At 36.5% G+C, this 25,038-nt stretch overlaps 1 protein-coding gene across 5 annotated transcripts in view; it reads right to left on the bottom strand.

The window, feature by feature from the left end:
- Nucleotides 1-25,038, bottom strand: part of NEO1 (neogenin 1) — a 259,394-nt gene that overhangs the window by 165,699 nt on the left and 68,657 nt on the right. For all 5 annotated transcript variants that reach the window (XM_004476598.5, XM_004476596.5, XM_004476595.5 and 2 more), the window contains exons 2-4: nt 18,334-18,651; nt 12,302-12,577; nt 8,869-9,022 (exon numbers count right to left, since the gene is read on the bottom strand). In XM_004476598.5, the coding sequence (XP_004476655.2) occupies nt 8,869-9,022; nt 12,302-12,577; nt 18,334-18,651 (748 nt within the window). The remainder of the gene's footprint in view (nt 1-8,868; nt 9,023-12,301; nt 12,578-18,333; nt 18,652-25,038) is intronic.

The raw sequence follows: 25,038 nt of genomic DNA, 5'->3' as shown, positions 1-25,038 counted from the left end.
AAGTGTATTTTACCTCCTTGGTTAGGATGTTACTTTAACGGGGCAGAATTAGTGATAAAAAGATTATGCCAGTAAAAGCAGGGGTAAAGAAAAAATAAAAAGCGTTGACTACTCTTAAAAAGTTGGGAGAAGCAGATGTGGCTCAACTGATAGAGCGTCCGCCTACCACATGGGAGGTCCAGGGTTCAAACCCAGGGCCTCCTGACCTGTGTGGAGCTGGCCCATGCGCAGTGCTATACACGCAAGGAGTGCTGTGCCACGCAGGGGTGTCCCCGTGCAGGGGAGCCCCATGCGCAAGGAGTGCGCCCAGTAAGGAGAGCAGCCCAGCGCAAAAGGAAGTGCAGCCTGCCCAAGAACGGTGCCGCACACAAAGAGAGCTGACGCAAGATGACGCAACAAAAAGAAACACAGATTCCCATGCCGCTGACAACAACAGAAGTGGACAAAGAAGAACACGCAGCAAGTAGACACAGAGAACAGACAACTGGGGCGGGGGGGGGGGGGGGTGGCAGGTGGGAAGGGGAGAGAAATAAATAAATCTTTTTTTAAAAATTAAGAACTTAAAAAAAAAATGGGCCATCATTTCCTGTTTCTTAACATATGATCTTTTGTTACACTGCACATTTTAATATTTTAACATGTTAACTCTGGGATTTAGTCCCTGAGCTGCCTGTTTACCCAGTTAGTAATCTAACAGAGATTTCCTTGAGTGCTGAAGCTAACAAAAACAAACCAATGCAATAAATACCTTTCACAGTTTCTACAAATTGACTATGTTGGCTGGTGCTATCCTTCAGAGCTTAGTCCTCCTACCAAGAAAATCAGCCTAAAGCAAAAGCAAAGGGTCCTTTCTGGTCTTTTGTGAGCATACATCTTGTCCAGGACACGTGCTCACGGCCTTAGGTGTTATTCTCCGTTTCAGGGATTCTAAGGCCTTCTCTTCTCACTTATGAAATAGACTCCCATCCCACCCCCACCATCCCAAGCGCTCTAATGTATATCTTAAAGTCAATAATCCATTACCCCAAGCAGCTTTAATATGATTGTTTCATACACTGATTTAGCTGCCCCCAGACTGCTTCTGCATTCAGCCCAAGTTCTGGGAGGACAAGTCAGAGATGAGTATCTTGTTTCAGTTCTTCAAGGTGCCACCAGATAGACTGGCACTGACATACATGCACCCCAGAATACACATAGGGGTTACTCTGCTTCCTCTGGAATGGGCCTCTGTTGGGAGGTTTATTGATTAATGATTCAATCTGTTTATCAGCTATTGGTCTGTTGAGATCCCTTTCTTCTTCAGTTGTCAAATTTCTGTGTGTACAGCTGTTTATAGTATTCCTTTATTACCTGCAGGTCTGTAGTGATATTCCACTTTAGTTCTTGATATTGATTATCTATGTTGTCTTTTCCTTTTATGTTTTGCTAGAAGCCTTGTCAATTTTGCTCATCTTTTTAAAGCATCAGCTCCTTGTTTCAATGATTTTCTTAATGTTTTTGCTTTCAATTCCATTGATTTTTACCTTTTTATTTTCTTTCTTCCAATGGTATTGGCTTTATTTTGCTCTTCTTTTTCTAGGTTCTTGAGGTGGGAGCTTACATTATTGATTTGAGACTTTTCTTCTTTTCTAATGTATACATTTAATGCTACAAATTTCTCTCTCAGGGAAGCGGACTTGGCCCAATGGATAGAGTGTCCGCCTACCACATGGGAGGTCCGTGGTTAAAACCCCGGGCCTACTTAACCCGTGTGGAGCTGGCCCACGTGCAGTGCTGATGCGCGCAAGGAGTGCCGTGCCACACAGGGGTGTCCCCCGCGTAGGGGAGCCCCACGTGCAAGGAGTGCGCCCCATAAGGAGAGCCACCAAGCACAAAAGGAAGTGCGGTCTGCCCAAGAATGATGCTGCACACACAGAGAGCTGACACAGCAAGATGATGCAGCAAAAAGAGACACAGATTCCCAGTGCCACTGATAAGGATAGAAGCGGTCACAGAGGAACACACAGCAAATGGCAGAGGAACACACAGCAAATGGACACAGAGAGCATACAACTGGGCGGGGGAGGGGGTTGGGAAGGGAGAGAAATAAAATAAACAAATTTCCCTCTTGGTGCTGCTTTTTCATTTTTATTCAATTCATTGTATTCTGTGATTTCCCTTGAGACTTCCTTTTTTGAACCATGGATTATTTAGAAGTATGTTATTTAGTTTGAATTAATTGGAAAATTTCCTGTTACCTTTCTGTTATTGTTGTTGGACAACACAGTCTGTATGATTTCAATTCCTCTCAATTTCTTAAGGTTTCATAGTCCAAGATATGGTCTATCTTGGTACATAAAGATCTATTAGCACATGTGTACTCTGCTGTTACCTGATGATTTGCCTACAAATGCCAATTAGATCCTGTTAGTTAATGATGTTGGGATCTTCTATATCAACTGATTTTCTACCTAGTTCTTCCATCAATTATTGAAACAGTTGCCAAAATTCCCAACTATAATTGTGGATTTGTCTATTTCTCTCTTCTATTAATTTTGCTTCACATATTTGACAGCTCTGTTGTTTGGTGCATGTACATTTAGGACTGCTAAGTCTTTTTCATGGGTTGACCCTTTCATCATTATACAATGTCCCTCTCTGTCTCTGATAATTTCTTTGCTCTGAAGTCTACTTAACATGATATAGTCATTCCTGCTTTCTTTTGATTAGTTTTGTATGATATAAATTACTCTTCCTTTACTTTTAACCTATTTGTAACATTATATTTCAAGTGAATTCCTTATAGATGGAATATCACTGGGACATCTTTTTAAATCAACTTTGCCAATCTATGTTTTAACTGGTATATTCACATACTTACATTTAATGTATTGATATGTTAAGGGCTTAAGCCTGTCATTCAATTTTTTTGTTTGTTTTCAGTTTGTCATTTCTCCTTTTCATTTTCTCTTTCCTGCCTTCTATGGGTTACTTGAACATTTTTAAAGATTTCATTTCATGATTAAAATGTTCCAAAATTGATTATGGGTATGGTTATACACCTGAATATAATAAAACTTTGAATTGTACACTTTAAATGGGTAAATTGTATGATATCTCAATAAAATGGTCATAAAAATTCCACTTTGATATATCTACAGTATTTTGGAATCTATCTTTTCATATAGCTTTTTTAGTGCTTGCTTTTGATATTACATTACAGTAACCATACATAACTTACCACAAGGTACTAGCATTATCTTTTTATCAGTTCAAGTATAGAAAATGTACCACCATTTACATCCTTCTACTCTCCCCCATTAAAAAAAATAATTGTCTTAAGTATTTCCCCACATACATTTAGAACCAAATCAGCAAGTGTAATGATTTTTGCTTTAACTATCAAATATAATTGAGAAAATGCAAAAGAAGGAAAGTCTATTGTGTTTACAAGTAGTTTTGTTTACCATGTTCTTTCTCCATTCCTGATATTCCAAGGTCTCTGCTTTTATCATTTCCCTTCTGTTTAGAGTACTACCCTTTTACATTCCTTTAGGGTAGATGAAACAGGGTAACAGGTGACAAAGTCTCTTCATTTTCCTTTATCTGAGAATGTCTTAATTTCACCTTTATTCTAAAAGAATATTTCTGCTAAATGTGATTTTGTTTTATTATTATTATTTCAGAATTTGAAAACTATTATGCTATCCTCTTCCATCCTCTATGGGCAAAAGATAAAAAATATGTTGTCATTCAAACAATTATTTTTCTTCTGTAAGTATGGTGCCATTTTGTTCTTGCTATTTTCAAAAGTTTTTTGTCTTTAGTATTTAGAAATTTGACCGTAATGTTATCTAAGTATGGATTTTTTTCATTTATCCTATTCAGTTTGCTCAATTTCAAAGTTTTTAAAAAATATTATACATGTAAAAATACATATCAAAATATATACCAAAGTGTCTACAGTAAAATATATGAAATTTAGGGAATTTTCAGCAATTATACCTTCAAGCACTTTTTCACTGCCACCCTCTCCTTTCTTTCCTTTTGGAAACCAAATGACAAAAATGTTAGGTACTTGTTATAGTCTCAACAATTCTTCAAAAGGCACAGTTTTATTTCTTCTTCTGTTCTTTCTTTCTCCCAGTCTACTTTCTGTTGCTCAGTTTGCATAATTTCTATTGTTCTATCTTCCAGTTCACTGATTCCTTTCTCCCTCCCTCCAGTCTACTTGTGAGCCCATCTAATGAGTATTTTATTTGGGTTATTATATTTTTCAGTTCTAAAATTTCCATTTGGTTCTTCTTTAGATCTTCTATTTCTTTGCTGAGACTTTTTATTTCTTCATTTGTTACAAGTATGTTCATAATTGCTCACTGACGCACTCTTATGAGGATTACTTAAAAATCTTTGTCAAAGAATTCTCATATTTCTATCATCTTGCTGTTGGCTTCTATAGATTGCCTTTTCTCATTCAAGTTGAGATTTTCCTGGTTCCTGGTACGATGAGTGTTTTTTCTATTGAAACCTGGACATTTTGGGTATTCTGTTACAAGACTGTAAATTTCATTTATTTAAACCTTTTTAAGCTGGTGTCCTCTGACAGTGTTCCAGCAGAAGAAAAGAGAGGGAGAGGTTTTCTGCCTTGTACTGCCAGATGGGAGAAGAAATCCAGATTCTCCACTGACTTCTGATGGGAGGGTGCTCCTCATTACTCCTGGACAGGGTTGGCAGTTCCAGCTCTTCTTAGACCTCCACTGATGCCTTGCTTGCTGGGAGGGGTGGGGGACTCATTACAGCATAGTGGTAGAAGTCCTGAACGCTCTACTAGTCCTCTTCTGATCCAAACCCAGTGGGAAGGGAAAAGAACACCTTATGACTGCTAGGTAGAGTGGAAATCCAAGCTTCCCAACTGTTATTCACTAACACCACCTGGGGCAGGGTCTCGTTATTGCCTGTTTGGGATGAAAGTCTTGACTTCTGTATTAGTCAGCCAAAGGGGTGCTGATGCAAAATACCAGAAATTGGTTGGTTTTTATAAATGGTATTTATTTGGGATAGGAGCTTACAGATACCAGGCCATAAGCATAAGTTACTTCCCTCACTAAAGTCTATTTTCATGTTTTGGAGCAAGATGGCTGCTGACGTCTGCGAGGGTTCAGGCTTCCTGGGTTCCTCTCTTCCAGCATCTTGCTTCTCTCTGGGTTCAGGGTTCCTCTTTTCCCAAGGCTTGCATCTTCCTGGGCTCAGGGTTCTTCCCTTCCTGGGGCTTGCTTCTCTTTCCTCTGTGTGCTTGCTTCCCAAGCCTCCAGGTTAAGGCTTCAGCATCAAACTCCAACATCAAAAAACCCTCAACTCTGTCCTTTGTCTTTTATCCCATGCCAAGGGGTGGGGACTCAGCACCCCAAAGATGTGGCCCAATCAAAGCCCTAATCATGACTTAATCACACGCAGGTACAGACCAGATTACAAACATAATCCTATATCTATTTTTGGAATTCATAACCATATCAAACTGCTACAACTTCCTATTTAACCTTCTCTGATACTACTCTGCAGGTAGATTGGGGCACCTCACTATAGACCGGCAAGGGTAGAAGTCTAGTCTCCCCACTGGTCTTTGCTGGTGTGGGTAAGCGTGGGGCCACAATTTCTTCTGTGGTTTAAGACATTATGACATTGACTGCTAAAAATTTTCTGTCTTACTAAGCTGCCCCTTTCTTGATCCTTTGGCTAGAAAAAGCAGGCTTTTGTTGAGGGTTGGCACTTCCAGGTTGCTAGCTTCTTCAGCTCTGAGTCTGGTATATATGAGGCAAAAACAAAACCCAGGCAAATACCATCATGTTGTTCCTTGAGTCTCAAGGTTTCTAGCCAGCCTGCCTCCTTCACTCCACCTTTCAGAGTCTCATGTTGGTTTTATATATAATGCCTAGGGATTTTAGTTGTACTGAGAGGAAAGAATAGAGGGGAAAAAAAAAGAACAACCATATCTATTCTATCTTCCCAGAAGTGCTATAGTCCTCTACTTTTTGAAATAACCTAATTTTTCTACTACTGTCAATTGTAGTAACATCAATAATTTTATAGCCTGTTGTTTTGCAACTGGGTTCTGATCTATCATTCCACTGAAAGACAGCATTATGTAATTATATTTTTACTGTCAGTCATCTTGCAATCTAGCATCTGTATTTTCTGAATTCTCCCTCTTTAAACAGGTGGGATGCAAACAAATTTGATCAAAACATTAAATAAATATATCAATTCTCAGTCATTTATAAAAGCCGTGGTCATGTTTTAAATTCATTTTCAAACAGACTTTAAGATTAGTAATAGAGAAGAATGTCTAATTACTAGACCCAGCCCAGCACTACCTGGATTTCTGCACATGTGGGCACATACATACACACACACCTTTCTTTTTTCAATTTTTAATCTCTTTCTAAATTGGGGCCCAAATAATTTATAAACTAAAGTCCATCAACACATTTATAAAAGATACTGGCAGAAACAAAAAATAACTTTGAGTTAATTACCTACATCTCAACTGAAGCATCTCCATATTCTGTTCATCACTTATATTTTCCTCTATTACATTCAGTCATGCAAAAAAATTTATTGACCACCACCAACCATTATGTACCAAACACCATGCAAGGGTCTGGAAAGACCAAATGTTTTTTGCCATGTAACGCAGAGAACTAGGGGGGAAAAAGAGTCTATTTAATTGTAAAAGTCTTCTGATTTATCTTTAAAATTCAGAGGACTATCACTATGATATATCACATATGCTTTAATTCAAAAACATTTCCTCAAAAAATCTTTAAATAAAATAGATGTTCCAAGAAGACATGTAACATTTATATCAAGATTTGTTATACCTATGATCCATCAAGACCTCAGTCTGAGAACCACTTTCCTAAAAGAACAATTTTCTGAATACTCTATATAAAACAGCAATCCTACCCTTACCTCTCTTGGAATCCCTGCCTTAATTTTTTTCATAGGAATTATAAACTGACATTTTTATGTTTATTTATTATTTGACTCTGTCCCACTAGAATGCAAACTCCTTAAGAGCAAGAACTCTATTTGGTTCCCTTCTCTATCCCCAGTGCTTAGACCAGTGTCTGATATGGCCAGTATTTAACAAATAGTGGTTGAATAATTATTGAATAAACAAATGAGAATCAGAGAAAACATTACTTATATCTCTTAAACAAGAAATCATTAATTCTTGTATCTGTTATATTTCTTTGGTCCTTCTATAATGAGATATAAAAGTTTTTAAATAAACTAATTTAGTTTTCCTACTCCTGATAAAGATTTTGTTCTAATACATAGCCAATTAAAATTTCTAAGTGCTTGAAATTTTTATCCTCTATTTCAAGGTTTCCTATCTTTCAGTTAGCAGAAGTAAGACAAAACTCCTTGATCTTACAAATTCTTTGTATAACGTTTAACTGGGAAGAGGAATGGAAAGGAAGGAAACAAAATATGGGCAGAAGTTGGAGAATGCATGGGTGTTGAGAAAGAAATCAGGTAATTTGGGGAATGGTACCATAAGCATTGCTGAGGAACATGTAAATAATAATCTGATTGCATTTCATCATTTCCACTGTTCATGAAGGTTGACCATCCAGCTGACTAGAGAGATACCCCTTTTCCATGTCATAGCTATTGAGACACTTGAATTGAGAGTATATGGTCACTCTTGATTACCGATTTGGAAAACCGTAAACCAGCTTTGTCCAATTCAAATGCCACTGGCCACGTGACTACTGAAACTTAAAATGTGTCCAGTAAGACCGAGGAACTAAATTTTTTATTTTAATTTTAATTATTTTAAATTTTATAACTGAAGCAGTTCAAATATTTTTCTGCTAAACACAAACTATGGTTTTGGTAGAACTACATTTTACTGTAACCACTGTGTCACATAAAATATTGTTGTTGTATTGAAGTGCATATGTACTTTTTACCTCTTTAAATGTGGTTACCAGAAAATGTTATAATGGTTTGCATTATATTTCTACTGGACAGCACTACTTCAGATCAGCAGTCCTCAACAGTGGGTAATTTTGCCCCTCTTTCCAAAAGACACCTAAAAATATCTAGAGACATTTTTGGTCATGACAACTTGGGGATGCTATTGGCATGTACCAGCATGCTGCTAAACATCCTACAATGCACAAGATAACCCCCCAACAAGAAAGAATTATGTGGCCCAAAATGTCAATAGTACTGAGCTGCTCTAGACGCAAGAAAAATTACAAATTGCTAATTTAATGTAGGGGACACACACACACACACGCCTAACTACCACCAACACCCCAATTCTCCTACCAAAATATGATTAAGAAAAGTGCTCCCTACCTAAAGAAGTAATGAGGGGGGATGGGAGGGACAACTGGATGGCTGGTGTTGAGAGAAGGCTTTTGTGGAAGATGAAGAATTTATGATCTCAGCAGAAGGCTCACATGATTTTTAAGGCAAAACAAAAGGAGGGGCATATTTTGTTATATTGTTTGAGCAAAGGAAAAGTCCACAATCAGCCAAATGCATATTGAGCGTTAAGTGAAAAGACTCCGGTCAGTCAGGAATGGAAGCTCTTGTAACAATTTAAGAAAGGAGGTCCCAAAGCTCTAAGCTAAATATACTGCAGTGTCAGAAAGAATAAATGGATATAATTCTCCTTAATATTCTGAAAGCACTTTTTTCTTTAAACATCCTAATCAGATAGAGCATATAAACATAATTCAAAGATGACATATAAGCACTATAATGTGTTTAAGTAAAAATGAAGTAATCATTTTTTATTAATCAATAGTCCCAAATAGGATTAGACCAATCTCAGACTAAGGCTGAAAGGGCTTTTAGGCAAACATTTACCTTTCCGTGTCAAGTGCCTCCTCATTTTTCATCCATCTAATGGTTGGAGTAGGAAGTCCCACAGCGACACAGGGCAACACTGCACTCTGACCAATAACTCTGGCTAAGGAAGGAGGTTTTTTCAGAAATACCAAGCTTGATGTAACCTCGGAATCTAAAATAAAAAAGTTAAAAGACAATGATTAAGAAAGTACTTTACCACTTTAATGATAAGGAATAGCTAATTTCTATTCCATCTTTGTGGCTTTATATGACAAAGCATATATTAAGCAAAAATAACACAAGAAAATTCCATATAAATCAGCAAACATTTCTTAAATGTATTTCACGTGCAAAGCCTTGTGCTAGGCTCTCTGGGGGTCTTAAAGACATTTGTTACAGCTCCTGCCTTCAGGGCGCTTATTAGACAACTGAGGGAAATTTGTCATGAATTCCCTTCACATTTAAAGACAGGATAAAGTAACTGTCCCATACGTAAGTGCAAACTGGGAACAGAATGAGCAAGTTCAGAGACCTCAGCAACCTCCTCCCCACTCATGAGGATATCATAAGAGGTGTCCTTTCCTTCCCTACATCTGCATGTTACTTCTGAAAAGCTTTCTTTCATCTTAGCTTGCTTACTTAATGTTAATCCTTTGATTTTGTAACAGAGCAAACATCTAGCTATCACTACACTTATCTTTCTGAGTATTTCTTACATAGACATTAGAATTACTGTGACTTAATGGGGTAAAAAAGTTCTCAGGAAGAGAGATGTGACTCTGGTCCCCAAACTCCCAGGAAAAAAAAAGTTTTATAGCTATGGTAACAATCACTAGAACTGGCTTTAAACTTGTCTAACTAATCAATGACAGTCCTGTAGCTATGGTTAACAAGTAAACAGTGGGAAGCAGACTTGGCCCAATAGATGGGGCGTCCGCCTACCACATGGGAGGTCCGCAGTTCAAACCCCGGGCCTCCTTGACCCATGTGGAGCTGGCCCATGCACAGTGCTGATGTGTGCAAGGAGTGCCCTGCCACGCAGGGGTGTCCCCCACGTCGGGGAGCCCCGCACGCAGTGTGTGCGCCCCATAAGGAGAGCCGCCCAGCACGAAAGAAAGTACAGCCTGCCCGGGAGTGGCACCACACGGGTGGAGAGCTGACGCAACAAGGTGGAGATGCAGATTCCTCGTGCTGCTGCTAAGGATAGAAACGGTCACAGAGGAGCATGCAGCGAATGGACACAGAGAGCAAGCAACTGGGGGGAGAGGGGAGGAGAGAGAGAGAAATGAAAAATAAATCTAAAAAAAAAAACACTGTTTAAAAAAAACAAGTAAACAGTGTTTAACAAATCAGTGACAACTGTCTTCAGACCATGCCTTTGAAAGCCAACCAATGGCAGCTGATTTTGCTAACAGGCAGCAGAGTCACTTGCTTCTCAGCCACCCCTGCCTCTTAACCAATACAACCCAAAACAAAGTCTTCTCCAAAATTCTAGAGGAGACCAGCAGTTTGCTTTGTTCAAGACTATGCTTGCACGAGCATAGGTCTCCCTTAAGTAAAGGAAGCATTCAGCACTATATTTTTGTTTTAGATATTGAGCAGTGGTCTCATCTTTGACACTATGAACCTTGTTTTCTTGGACCAAATTTTGAGGATCTGCCTGTTTCCCCAGGCACAGAGAAGAAATGACCTCTGCCAAGAAAAAGGAGGCAGGAAGTAGGCTAGAAGACACTGCTATTTGACAACAGTTCTCTCTCTCTCAACCCTGAATTCTTAGGTAGAACAAATGACCTAGCAGTAGTCCGAAGAACCCATTAACTTTGATGGAGTTAATGTAACAAATTAGTAACAAATATTTATTGGCTTCTACATTGTCAGGCACCTTTCTTGGTGGCAGATTCCATTTCCTCTCCTTGTGGAGCTTACATTCTAATAGGGGGAGACAGATAACAAATGATATAGTATGTCAGAAGGTGACATAGTTTCTTAAGTAAAATGAAGGGGGAACAAGAGGGCAATGGTGGTGTAAGCAGAAGAGTATTGTTTTAAACAGAGTTGTCAATGAAGGCTTCACTGATAAAGTGATATTTGAGGTGAGAGAGTGAGTCAGGCAGAGAGCTGAAGGAAGAAGATTCTAGGCAGAGGAAACAGCAAGTGCAAAGGCCCTAATGCAAGAGAAATGTTTGGACTACTCTAGAAATGCAAAGTGGCCACTATCATAGAAGGAAGGGAAAAGAGTAGGAGATTTGGAAAGGAATGGGAGGTTGTTAAGAGTATATAAAGCCTTACAGGCCAAAGAAGTCAACATTTATTCTGAGCCAGATGGCTGTAAACCAGAAGGAGGTTTTAAGCAAAGAATTGACATGATTTAATATACACTTTAAAAGATCACTATGACCACTGAGCTGAGAATGCACTGAGACCGGAATGACAAGGCCAAGGATAATGAAGACAAGGAAAGAAGTTGTACTTTTTAAAATCAATCCAAGGCCTATTATGAGCATTCTTAAGAGTTACTGCTCAAAATGTTAAGTCTCACTTTGCAAGAAAATTCACAGGCTAAAATGAGCCCATGAAGTAATCATATATAAAAACTCTGCCTAAATAAGGATGGGGTAGTCTGAATACACTATTTATAAACTCAGATTTGAAATAAGAAATATAGAATCAGGCATCTAGCAGGGGGAACAGAAGCTGAAAGGTCATGAGAGAGCAAGAGGCTAGAAGGACTATGATGAGCTACAAGAGATGGGAAGTTATGGGTAACAGAGTTATGCAGGTGAGAAAAGTTATGCAAAATATTATGAGGAGGGAGTGGGTGCAGTTCAGTGGTTGAGCACCTGCTTCACATGTACGAGGTCCCAGGTCCAATCCCTGGTACCTCCTAAAAAAAATTATGAGGAAAGCCAGATGGGGTAAAGAGTGAGAAGACACCCAAAGAGAAGGAAAAACTGAAAGATCTAAGTTTACATTAAAATGGGGGAACATCATAAAGATTCAAAAACTTCTGCTTGCTGGTGTCTCTAGGGTTGCCATATTAACAGCTACCATTATACCTATTCCTCTACCCATGTGAACTAGATGAGTGAGTCTTGGAGTCTTACAAGTAAAAGGATCTAACTATTAAAAGCACTCTACTGTGGGAGGGGAGGGGAGGAGAATATAGGGGCTTGACAAAAGACACAGAAATAATGTTTCTTTGGCCAAGAAGAATGTAATTAAATATTGAACATACTTTATTGCTTCATAAATTTTTGCCGACTAATGCATTCGCTGAAGTTTGGATATATGAAGCATGTTTTCTTTTTTCCCCTTTAAGAAACATAGACTCCTTATGCTGACACTACCATTCACACCAAATATTAAGTGTTTATAAAAAATAAAATTCTAACAGAACAATTTGTATCCATTAATAAATACAAAACTATCAATACTAATAATGCATTAATACCTGGAAGAACTTTCAATTCCACCTCGTCACTATACTTTGGTGGTCCACCACTTTCGACTATGCAGCGATAAAGTCCCCCATCACCTTCGGTCGCATTACTGATAACCAGGGTTCCACTTGGAAGCTTGACAACTCTGTCATCAAGAAGAATGGGCTGTCTGTTCTGTTCCCACCTCACAAATGGGACCAAATCTGCATTAACTTCACAATTCAGAATTGCGCTATTCCCAGCATAAATAGAGGAAGGTTCTGGTTGGCTGGCAAATTTTGGAAGACCTGAACAATAAAGGAAAAGAAGAAATAAAAACACAGTTAGCCATTACTTTAAAACATCGTCATAGGGGTAAGAAGCAATTCTGCCTGTGTGGCCACAATGTACGGTAGAGCCAGGAAAGAGGACCACATCGTCAGGAGATCGGCAACACACAGGGACACTGAAAAAAGAAGTAAATGTATTAAGAATAATTCAAGTCTAATTTTTCACAGGTGATGAAGGTACAAATATGGAAAAGGAGAATAGAATAAATCCCATGGAATTTATAGATATAGAAATACACATAGATGATGTAAATGTACATGTATGAAATATATATATATATTTCATATACAGTAATTACATATATATTAATATGCATACATATATTTCCCATCTTTTACCTTCTGAAAGGGCCCAAAATCAATATCATCCAGTAGAAATGAGTAAACAGAGTGATCAGATTTTGACTTCTAAGTACCATTTTCCACTAGAAGGAGAAATCACTGATTCTAGGGCTAGGGGTGAGGAAGGTGCAAGATAAGCCTAGAATGTCAAGTGACAAAGTAAAAAAGTGTCCAAAGAACGATAGGAATATTTCAAAAGAATATAGAAGTCAGTTTAAAGGGAATTTTGCCTGGAAAAATCTGATATAAAGAACATAAATGCACCATAACCACTGAATAAAACAGGAATATGTAAGCCCATGCTAATATAAACAAAGTGAGGGGAAAAAAGCTTTACTTTACAGAAATGATGAAGAAAAATCACCATTTGATAACTACTATAGTAATAACTGGTTCAGATAAAAATCATCAAAGGATGCTAAAAATACTAGGTGACAATTTGATGAAGAATTGGATATTGATAGTTTCAAAGTATCTCTTCCCAAATACATATTACTAATTAAGAAAAGAACAAAATATTTATTAACTTTTTAACTTTACAGCAGAGTATCATGGCATAAACCATCTTAACTAATAAACATTAGCATCACTAGAAATGGAAGAAAACATCACATCCTTCCTGATACAATGCACCTTCACATCATCACTTCCACGTTAGTCTTGCCAAAAATGCAAAAGCTGAATCTATTCATGGGGAAAATCAGACAAACCCAAAATGATATTCTAAAAAGTAATTCTTCATACACATCAAGTTCATTAAGACAAAGAAAAACTGAGGAACTGTTACAAATCAAGAGTCTAAACAGATACAACTAAATAAAATATGTAATCCGAGACCATTTGAAGAAATAGGGGGAAAAGCAGCTTTCTTTGGCTATAAAGAATATTACTGAGATGATCAGTGAAATCTGAATGGTTCTATCGATTAGATGGTAGTATTCAATAAAGTTAATTTCCTGATTTTGATAGTTTACTTTGTTTTGTTTTTCAGATTTATTTTTTATTTATTTCTCTCCCCCTCCCCCCCACCCCATTGTCTGCTCTCTGTGTCTGTTCACTGTGTGTTCTTTGTCCACTTGCATTGGAAATCTGTGTCTCTTTTTGTTGCATCATCTTGCTGTGTCAGCTCTCCGTGCGTGCAGTGCCACTCCTGGGCAGGCTGTGCTTTTAACGCGCAGGCGACTCTCCTTGAGGTGCACACTCCTTGCGCGTGGCGCTCCCCTACACAGGGGGCAACCCTGCTTGGCATGGCACTCCTTGTGTGTGTCAGCACCGCACATGGGCCAGTTCACCACATGGGTCAGAAGGCCCTGGGTTTGAACTCTGGACCTCCTATGTGGTAGGCGGACGCTTTATCAGTTGAGTCAAATCCACTTCCCATTGATAGTGTACTTTGGCTATGTAGGAGACTACCTTTGTTTTTAGAAAATATACACAAAAGTAATTAGGCAGGAATAATGGTACAATGCCTGAAACTTAATCTTAATACTTCAGAAAAAAAAAAATTGGATGTTTGTGTGTATATTAGAGGGGAAGGAAATAATAAGGCAAACATGATAAAATGTTAACAATTGGAGAATGTGGGTGAAGGGGATATGAGGTTTCTTAGTTCTATTCTTACAACTATTGTGTAAGTTTGAAATTATCTAAAAAAATGTTTGAAAAATACAGTCATAAATATTCTATATTTGCCATATAACGTAATGGCTAAGCACATCATTTCTAGAATCACATAATCTAGACTAAATCCCAACTCTATCACTTCATGGTTGTGCAAAACTGGGAAATTACTTAACTTCTCTCTAGCTCTCATCTCTCCATCTGTGAAATGATGAAACAGTACCTATCTCACAGAGTTGTTAAAAAGATTAAAATACAACATAAAAAATCCATATACAGTAAAGTCTGACACAAATACTCAACAAGTACTAACTGCTATTATTAACAAAATAACATTAAGAAAATTACTTTGAAATGCTCAGAATACAAAACATTCTTTAAAGACTAATAAACATATTAAATGATAATAATTCAAGTTTTCTAGTTTTATAATGGAGATTTAATCAAAATGTAAACAGCACACATTTTCTAATCCTGCTACAAATTTTTTCTTCCTTTTTATTTCAAGGGGATTTTTGGAGGAAAGAAATAAAAATAAAGTAAACCAAATATGTACTTTTAAGAAACCAGAAAATTAGAAGGTGGGAAGTTAAAAGATAAACACAGAAACTAATAAAGTAGGGGGAAAAGGAATCCTAATAAATAAAACCAAAAACTAGTTCTATTTTCAAAAAGAAAGTAAAAAATATTCCTTCCTGGGATCTCATGAAAATGAGTAATTTTTAAAAATATAACCCACAAAACATATGGAGAATTCTAAAGACAAGATTTCAAAAAGTTTCTGGATAAGGAAAGCAGATGGAAGAACTAGCAACTGACATATTGAGGCTGAGAATACTGCAGCTTCCTATGCTCTGCTTCCTCTGTTCACCAGAAGGAACCAGTGGGTCCTGTCACCTCTGGAGAATTGCAGAAGAGAGAAAGGGGGGGGGGGGGGGGGGAAGGGAGGGAAGAGAGAGAAGGCGTCAGAGAGATGGGTTCGACAAGAAAGGCTTAACAAAGTCTGGATTTAGACCACCCATTTCCCCATCTTTGGGCACAAAATGCTCACAGCCAGGCAGGAGAGCAGCAATTTCTGCTGTGGAGAAATGGAACATCCCAGAGGAAAAAACCCATCATATTTGGTTCTGTGGGCTATCTACTTAGTGTTCTTTCACTTACGTTCCCTTCTTGCTTGAATTGGCCAGAATCAGTTTCTACTGCTTGCAACCAAGGAACCCTAAAGAACAGACTTCTGAATGGCAACAGGGCAGTTTTTAAGAAATTTTCTATTGAGATAAAATTAAATAAAGTTCACTATCTAAACTATACAATTCAGTGGTCTTTAGAACATTCACAGTTGTACAAACATCAGCACACTCTAATTTTAGAACATTTTTATCATCCTCAGAAGAAATCTTGTACTCATTAGGAGTCATTCCCCATTCCACCTCCCCTGCCTAGCTCTCAGCCCAAATCAACCACTAATCTACTTTCTGTTCATCTACATTTGCCTAATCTAAACATTCCATATATAAGACACCACAAAATATGTGGTCTTTTGTGACTGGTTCTTTCACTGAGCATAATGTTTTCAAGGTTCATCCATGTTGTAATATGTATCAGTATTTCACTCTTTTTTTACTGTTGAATAATATTCTACCATACGGGTATACCCCATTTTGTTTGTGCATTTATTAGGTGATGAACATTTAGATTGTCTCTACTTTTTTGCTATTATGAATAATGCTGCTATGCACATCTGTATACAAATTTTTCTGTGAACATATCTTTTTACTTCTCTTGGGTGGATATCGACAGAAACTGCTGGTTCGTATGATATCTCTATGATTAACATCTTGAGGAACTGCCAAATTAGTATCCTTTTGAGTTACACCCCCCAAAATATACTCTATAATGCAGCAATCACAATTTTCAGTACTCTATTCTACAGAAACAAAGTTTTGCTCACCATCGAAAAGGGAATCTTTAAATAAATCACAGTATAGCTATACAATGGCTACTATGCAACTATAAAAACAACTCTGTTCATCCCTTGGCTTAAATACTATTTCCTGATACCAAGACTAAGAGTATGTTAAATGATCTCCTATAAAAACCTGTCTGCAGCCACTATAGAATTTGTCACCTTATATTAAAACTCCCTGTTTACTCAGCAATTGGGTGAAAAAATGCTTCTTGAAGGCAAGCTAAGAGGGAAGATGCAAAGATAGTGGACAAGAAGAATGAAAGGAAAGAAGGGAGAGGATTTATAGGTAGTGTGAAAGCAGAGGATGAAAGAGAATTGAACACATTCAATATTGCCAGAGCTTGAAAAGGGGTAAGGATGGTGGTGGCAGAAGGGAGCAGGGGCAGAGGTAGAACAGAATATTAAGAAACAAGGCTAAAGAAGTGGGAACCAGCTCATGAAAGGGCTCAAAGAGGCCTGCTAAAAGTTTAAAATGTTAACCTGATGTTACTGAATGGTGAGAAAGAGCGTTCTGAACACAGTGTAGAAACTGGATTGGAGGAGAACAGGAATGAGATGGCAGACAGTTTATAAGGCTGAGGAGTCACTCAGATGAGGGACAGTCAGAGAAGGAGCCTCAAAGGAGAGAGTAGATCATGAAATTAGGCGGCAGAATTTACTGGATTTGGTGGTTGGATATAGGGGACAGCTGAGAAGAACAAGACAAGAATGAAGCCCAGACAAGAGATAAATGATATAAACAATAACCAGACGCTTCCCAAAATGACATTACAGGGGCTGTGTTATGCCAATATATTTATCGAACATGTTGAAAAAAGTCTGGCAAATAGATTATTAAAAACAAAACAGAAAGAAAGCAAAAAGAGAAAAAGAAAAGCATCAAAAGGACCTATTTTCTCTTGTTATTTTACCATCCTCAATCTGTGACTATGGTATTAAACTTTGAGTATTTGGTCCCAAACAGAAAAAGAGCCATTTTGCACTGAACAAATGAGCAAATACATGCTGGAGTGGGAATGAGATGGGAGACTACTCTTCCAGTCAGGTTCCATTTTCACAAGCTAGTATTTCACCAAGGTGAGTACAATTATAAGACTTAAAGATAATACCATTTTTGTATAACATGACACTTAGGAAAAACCAACTACTTCATCTTGTACTCAACCAAAGAAACACTGATCTGAAGAATATCAGTGACTACTATAAAACATGTCTGACTTATTTAGGTACCACCTCTTCTCCTCTATCAGAACCTTAATTTTTCATATATTTTCCATCATTCTTCAGATAAGGATGCTTTGAAAACGACTGAATTTTTTACTCTTTACAACTTAACTGCTCTCCATCTTAACACATATACTCTTAAAGGTTTTTTACAACTATAGTAATCCACAGTGTCATTTCTTTGCTTAATGCGTAAAGGAATCAAGATTCTGGCTCAATTGCAAGTTTTACAAAACCTTATTGAATATGATCTATGTTGGGTGGGTAAGATAAAAGTTAGCAAGCAAAGTGGCTTAATTCTCCTTCACTACTACTTCTACCATTTCCAAATTAAAAGAAAAAAAAAAGTACTAGTTCAGGACTTCAGAAAGCAACTTTCAATCATCTAAATCAACAGACAAGTGGAAAAGTGCTACAATTTATTCCCTACAGCATTTAACAAGCCCTAGCACAATCTACTGATAATGTTAAATTTATTTGTTGTTACCAATTATTTCATTTATCAAGATTTACCATTTATAGAAATTTGAAAACAAATAAACTGCTTAACAAAACTTACCTGCTACTGTGAGTTTGGCTGTTCTGCTGACAATAGTTCCAAGACTCTCAATACTGGCTACACACTGATAATAACCTTCATCAGGTTTATTGTGTTTAGAATGTACCACATTGCTGATAAATAAAGATCCATCTGGGAGCAGCTGCCGCCGATCATCTGATACTAAGTTTAAAAAAGTTCCATCTTTTTTCCATTCAATTTTTGGAGAAGGCTCAGAATATGCTGAACAGTTTAATATAACAGAAGAGCCTCTAACTGAAAGTGTATCCACCGGCTCCACCAAAAAATAAAATGGAGTGAATGTTCGAACACTGGCTCCTGTAAAATAGTAAAGGAAAAAAAATAAGCAAAGTTAAGCAAAACTTTCTGTAAGAAAATATAACATGTTCAAAAAATATTTCTAAATGGTTATACACGCTGGGCAGAAAACAAAAATAGTTATCTCACTACTAATGTCTAAGAAATAAAATTTACTTTTTACCAGATAACCAAAATTAGAATGTCTTAATTAGAATTAAGACATTAGAAAAAAAGACCCTTATAACTGAGCTAATAAAACCTTGTTAGATGATATATATCTCTAGTAAAGTTTATTTTGCTTTTATTGGCTATTTTTGTTTCTTTCATAAATTCACAATCAGTACACTTTGTCCATTTTTCTAGTGGATTATTCGTCCTATATACTTAAAAGCAATCTTTGGGCATGGCTGTCATGTTTTGCAAATATTCTTTATTCCGCTTTGGCTTTATGACTGTGGTACAAGAAAATAATTTTTAACTACATAAAATTAAATGCTATACTTTTAAAAGTCTTCATCCCAAAATTATTTTTTAAAATGCAGCCTTGTTTTCTTCTAGTGTGTTTATGATTTCATTGCTCACATCTAATCTCCATTTATAATTCATTTTTACGTAAATAACATGGTAAGTATTCACTTTAATGTTTCCAAGTCTCTGGCCAGTTGTTTCAACATAGGAAGAACAAAATTTAAAGGAAATATTTTCTATAAACCTTATATTCTCAGCCAAAGAAAATTTTCCATTTAAAGCTTTACCTCTTTTACTCAAGAAAATACTAACCAATGCCCTTTTGAACAACGCAAGTTGAATCAAATTTCTTCATGTGATCTATCATGGATGTTCATCTGAGTCCAATAGATGAAACTAAGACTCTGTTTTTCAAATATATCTACATATCTCTTTATTTACAATTTGTTTACATTATAAACTTAAGGATGATACTATTTCTATATTACATAACAAATTACTCTTTCTGAGTAAATACAAAACTCACTGGCAGAGGGGAAAGAAATATTATTTAATTGTTTTTAAATTTTCCCAATATTTAAAATGAAGCAAATTCCAATCAGTCTTTCCCAAACACCACATGGGGACGTTGGAAAAGAGTTTTAAGTCTCTTGTTATCATTTGATGAATATGAAATTGAATTTTCAAGTTGTAAAACTCTAGAAAACAAGTGTAGGAAATTTTTGCAAGTAACCCACAGTTAATTTACTTCTTATTCTTATAAAAGCCTTACTATTGCTTTAATTTACTGGAACTACAGTAAAATAAATTGAAATACGAAGTTCAGGGCAATACAAAATGACAAACTAAAATTAGCTCTCAAATTACTTTTATACCTTTCCTGCAAAGCTATTAAATATTTATTATTCTAACCAAATCTAAACAACTCAAGTTCTTAAGAGAAACATGACAGATTAGCAGTCAAATATACAAATTAACAAAAATTTAAAATATTTTATTACACATATTAATCAACAAACTTAATTTAAACATTAGAACAAAATTTTTCTTTTGAAAAAAATACAAAAAAAAATTACTCCAATTGAAATGTTTTAGAGTTTAACAATGTCGTTTCTGATTTTATTTCATTTTGAAAGCTCACAACCATATCAACCAAGTTGAATATGAGTATAAATGCTCATAAATTAACAAAAAGTCATCAGATATTTTATAAATGCCTTTGAAAACCAAGGCACTTCATAATAGTACTAAAAATATCCACTCCATATTTCTTAGAATACAGTGTTAAATATTTACTTATATCGTCTTTGTACTTTATTTCTTCAATAAGAAGACCGTGACCTACGTTATTCTCTCTCCACTTAAAAGGATTGCCACTGCCTTTTATATAATAATCTAAATAAACTCCTTAACTGGACTTCAATGTCACTAAGTGATCTGGCCCCTGCCAACTCCCAGACTCCCCACGCATCCCTCTTTCCACACGCTCTAAAGCAAGATGGGCTTCATTCAGTTGCTTCACAGCTCCTTTCTCCTGTTCACACATGCTATTCCTACCACCCGCCTTTCTCCAGTTAATTCCTATTCTTCAAGCACAGCCTAAACATTACTTCCTCAGAAATGCTGAATGTCCCCGATACCCAGACAAGGTTATTTCACCCTTTCAGTCAAGAATAGAATACAGTATTCCACTTATATAGTATTTCAAATATTCTTAATCTTTAAATAATTGTAATAGCTTGTTTAAGGCAGAAGTTCCCAACGTTTATTGGTTCCTGGTGCCATTATTATCTCGGTAACTTTTTCACAGAGTCCCTAGGTCAAAGAAATAAATACCTACCAATTCCATTGGTAGGTTAGATTCTAAAGAGTTAGATTCAAACAAATAAATATATATTTTATGCCCTAACAAGTCAGTAGCAATTTGAAAAATAATACACATAAAGGGAGACAAGCGAAAACACAGAAGAGCCCACAGTGAATGGACACAGAGAGCAAGAGAGCAAGCAAGCCGCAACGGGGAAGGGGAAATTAAATACAGACAAAGAAGAATGTACAGCGAATGGACACGGAGAGCAGACAGCATGCAAAAAGCCACAAGGGTGGGGGGGGGATAAAAAAGATCTTTAAAAATAAAAAATACACATAAATTGAAAGAAAAAAATTAATTCCATTTTTAAATAACCACAGTTCGTTACTATGAGATGTGTGCTCCTACTAGGCATTGCACAACAACTCAAACCTTGAAATCAGACTGTATACTGAAACCTCATTGCCTGTTCCATGTTGATTTTTCATAGCAGTCGTTTTTTTATCACAGCAACCACCAAAAGCCAAACTTCAGGAAGATATGATCAAAAAGAATGTATCACAATCAAATTATGAATACCCTGACTGCTAGAATTTCACATGGTGTCCAACAGATGTCGCTATGTTTCCCTAAAAAATCTCAAAAACCCCTGAGAGTTGGCTGAGAAGCCCAGGGCATGGTTTGGAAACTTCAGGATTAATATCTTTGTACAGTGTTTTTGTTTATCACATTCTTGGTGCCCACCTACCACAGCGGATGGTATCAATCTTTAGATTATACAATCAAACACCTCTAAAATCTTCCCCTAGTTACAGTTATTAATGAGACTACGGGTCCATTCCAATACTAGCTAATTAATGTAACTCTTTTATAAGACTGTATCACAAACAGGGCTTTTGCAAATTCAAATATGCTATTTCTCAAAATAACATCGAAAAGCAAAAGAAATCCAAGAATAGCCAAGACAATTTTTAAAAACAAGTTAAAGGGACTCCACCCATCAGTTACCAGTATTTACAAAGCTACAGTAATTAAGCCACTGTGGCCCTGGAGTAGGAGTAGGGAGAGAGAGCGCCACATAACAAAATAGAGCGCTTAGAAACAGAGCTACATATATTTGGAAACATACAAATGAGACAGCATTTTAAATTATTTGGGAAAAGATGAACTCAATAAATGTTACTATGACAAATGATTATCATTATGGAGGAAAAATGGGACCTCTATCCACAACACATAATAATAGGAAACACATATTTCTATGTACCAGAAACTGTTCTACATACTTTCTACATAATACCTCCCACTTAATCTTCACTATCTTCTTAAGAACACTTAGTGTTATCATCCCCATTTTAGAGGAGTAAACTGAGGCACAGAAATGTTAAATAACTTGTTGTCCAAGATCACATGTAGCAATAGAACCAGAATCTGTAATCGTAACTACTACACTATAATGCCACTCATATACATGCATAAAAACACATTCCAGACCTATTAAATATAAACAGAAGTCTTAGAAGAAATTTCAGGAAAATAACAGGGATAAACTTTGGAATTAGGCAACCTTTTAAAATCCAAACCAAAAACCTCAAAGCTAGAATGGAAAAAATAGATATGCTTCACTTCACTGACTTTCAGAAATACACACACGTAATTTTTCTTATGGCAAAATACTGTAACATAGCAAAGGAAAAACAATGGATTGGGAAAAAATATTTTCATCATATATAACAGATAAATAGCTTAAAGGATTAAACTGTTCACCAAAAAAATGGGCAAAACACATGAACAGGAAATTTTCAGCAGAATAAATCTAAAAGATTAGTAAATATATAAAAAGATACTCAACACCACTAGCAGTAAGAAAATGCAAATTAAAGTAACAACAACATAGGTCATCTCACCTTTCAGACTGCCAAAGCATTCTGTTTTTTATAACAACTAATGCTGGTGGGGATTCAAGAAAGAGAGTATTCTAAAACACTACCAGTGAAAATATGAACAATTAAGTTATCTGTAAAATCCATCTGGCAACATCCACTAAAATTTAAAATACAACTACCCTTCAATCTAACAATCCCACTCCTAGGAACATATACCACAGATATAAAAGCACCACACTGTATGCATTATAATTATTATAACATTGTTTATAGTGAGGGAGGAAAAAACCTGAAAACAAATAAGCACAATAGGAAAACTTTTGTATCAACTGGTACATTCATACCCTAGAACAGAAGTCAGCATGGGCTCTGTCACAGCTACTCAACTCTGCCCCTGCAGCATAAAAGAAGCCATAGACAAATGGGTACAGATGTGTTCCAATAAAACTTTATTTACAGAAACAGACAGCAGTATAGACTTAGTTCATGGACCACAGTTTGGTGACTCCTGGCCTATCCAGCAAAAATGAATTGGCTATGATTCAGTTGATCTGGAATGAGTTCTATGAAAAACAAACCATGCAGACAAGTGTAAATAATATAATTTCATATCTATACGATAATATGAACATGGGAAAAGTAGTAAAGTGCATACTAGGTTATCACTACCACTGGGTAGGAGGGGAAGGATAGGCAGAGATTAATTTTTTTGAGAGAGAATACATAATGATAAAAATCCCCAAGTGTGTATATATGATTCCATTTAAGTTGAATTGCATATATGTATATAGTTTTATGATAAAAATTAGCTTGTGTATATAATACATTTATAAATAATACATATATGAATATAGATGTGGGTATATGTTCACACTTGTGTGAATATCTAAAGTGATACATTTTTAAAAAGGCATTTTGTCAAAACCCATAAAATTGTGCAGTGCAAAGTGTAAACTATATGTAAACTACAGACCATAGCTACATAGTTACATAGGCTAATAGCAATCCTTCAATATGTGTTCATCAATTATAACAAACGAACCACACCAATGAAAGATGTTATTAATGGAGGTAAGTGTGGGAGGGGAAGGGGTAAGTTATATGGGAATCTCCTATATTTTCAATATAACATTTATGTAATCTAAAGCTTCTTTAAAAATGAAGGGGAAAAAAGTACGGGGGAATTGTTTGCTCTCCCCATGAGGAAGGGTAGTATATTAAAAGGGGGAAGGCAGCTGAGGCCTGACAAACAACATGGCGGACAGACAACATGGTCAGCATACCACATGTCCAGGAAACCCCACCTGGAAACCTCCTGAAGAGAAGGCTGCCGGAAAGAACCCACGAAACCTTGGCCAGGAGAACCCTGTTTAAAACAAGAATTCCTTTTGGGATCAAGGGGATGCTCCAGATACCTTCAAATAAAAGGCCTCACCATTGGCACCCTGAGAACTAACAGGTGAGGCCACCAATCAGAAGAGCAAACAGCGGGGGCCCCCTCCCCACCATTATGAAGGGTATCATTATAAAGGAGGGAAAACTTGAGAAAGGTCTGACTTGGGGACCCACACCCACGTCTCACTCTGCAGCACGCCCCCAGACCATGCCTTGGACCATGTACTTTTCTCATTTTTTTGTTTCTTAATAAACTCTTTACTCCCTTGCCCACCCTATGGCATGTCCTTAAGTTCTTTTATGCAACATTAGCAAAGAACCTAGAAGCCCAGAACCCAGGGCTTTCTGCTAACACCTATATTTTTAAAAAGTTACCAAAATGTTTGGGGATTATTTTGGGATTATCTCAGTGTGATGGAACTTACAGTTGATTTGTAATTTTTTCTTTCACTTCTGGTATTGTCTGAATATTTTATGTAAAAATAGTATTGTTTATTTAAGCAGAAATAAAGTTGCTTTCATTAGTAATAAATGAATTCACAAATGTATATGGTCTACACAGGAAAGGGACTAAATCCCTTCTAGCATGAAAAATAGGAAAATATTTTAATGAATCTGGAATAGAATAGATACTTAGTAAATAAGATATAAAACCCAGAGAAGCCACAAAAGAAAAAATTGACAGACATGACTTGCCACAAATTAACAAAAATAAAACAAAAAAACAAGTGATAGCTGGAAGTTAATATCTGCATAATATATAATAAAGATCAATATCCAGAACACAGGTACAACTTTTACAACCCCAGTGAAAAATAGACAAAGAATATGAAAAGTAATTCAAGG

The sequence above is a fragment of the Dasypus novemcinctus genome, chromosome 3 (assembly GCF_030445035.2).
Source record: "Dasypus novemcinctus isolate mDasNov1 chromosome 3, mDasNov1.1.hap2, whole genome shotgun sequence".
In the NCBI taxonomy this organism is placed as follows: domain Eukaryota; kingdom Metazoa; phylum Chordata; class Mammalia; order Cingulata; family Dasypodidae; genus Dasypus; species Dasypus novemcinctus.
This window is presented reverse-complemented; position numbering and strand designations above follow the sequence as displayed.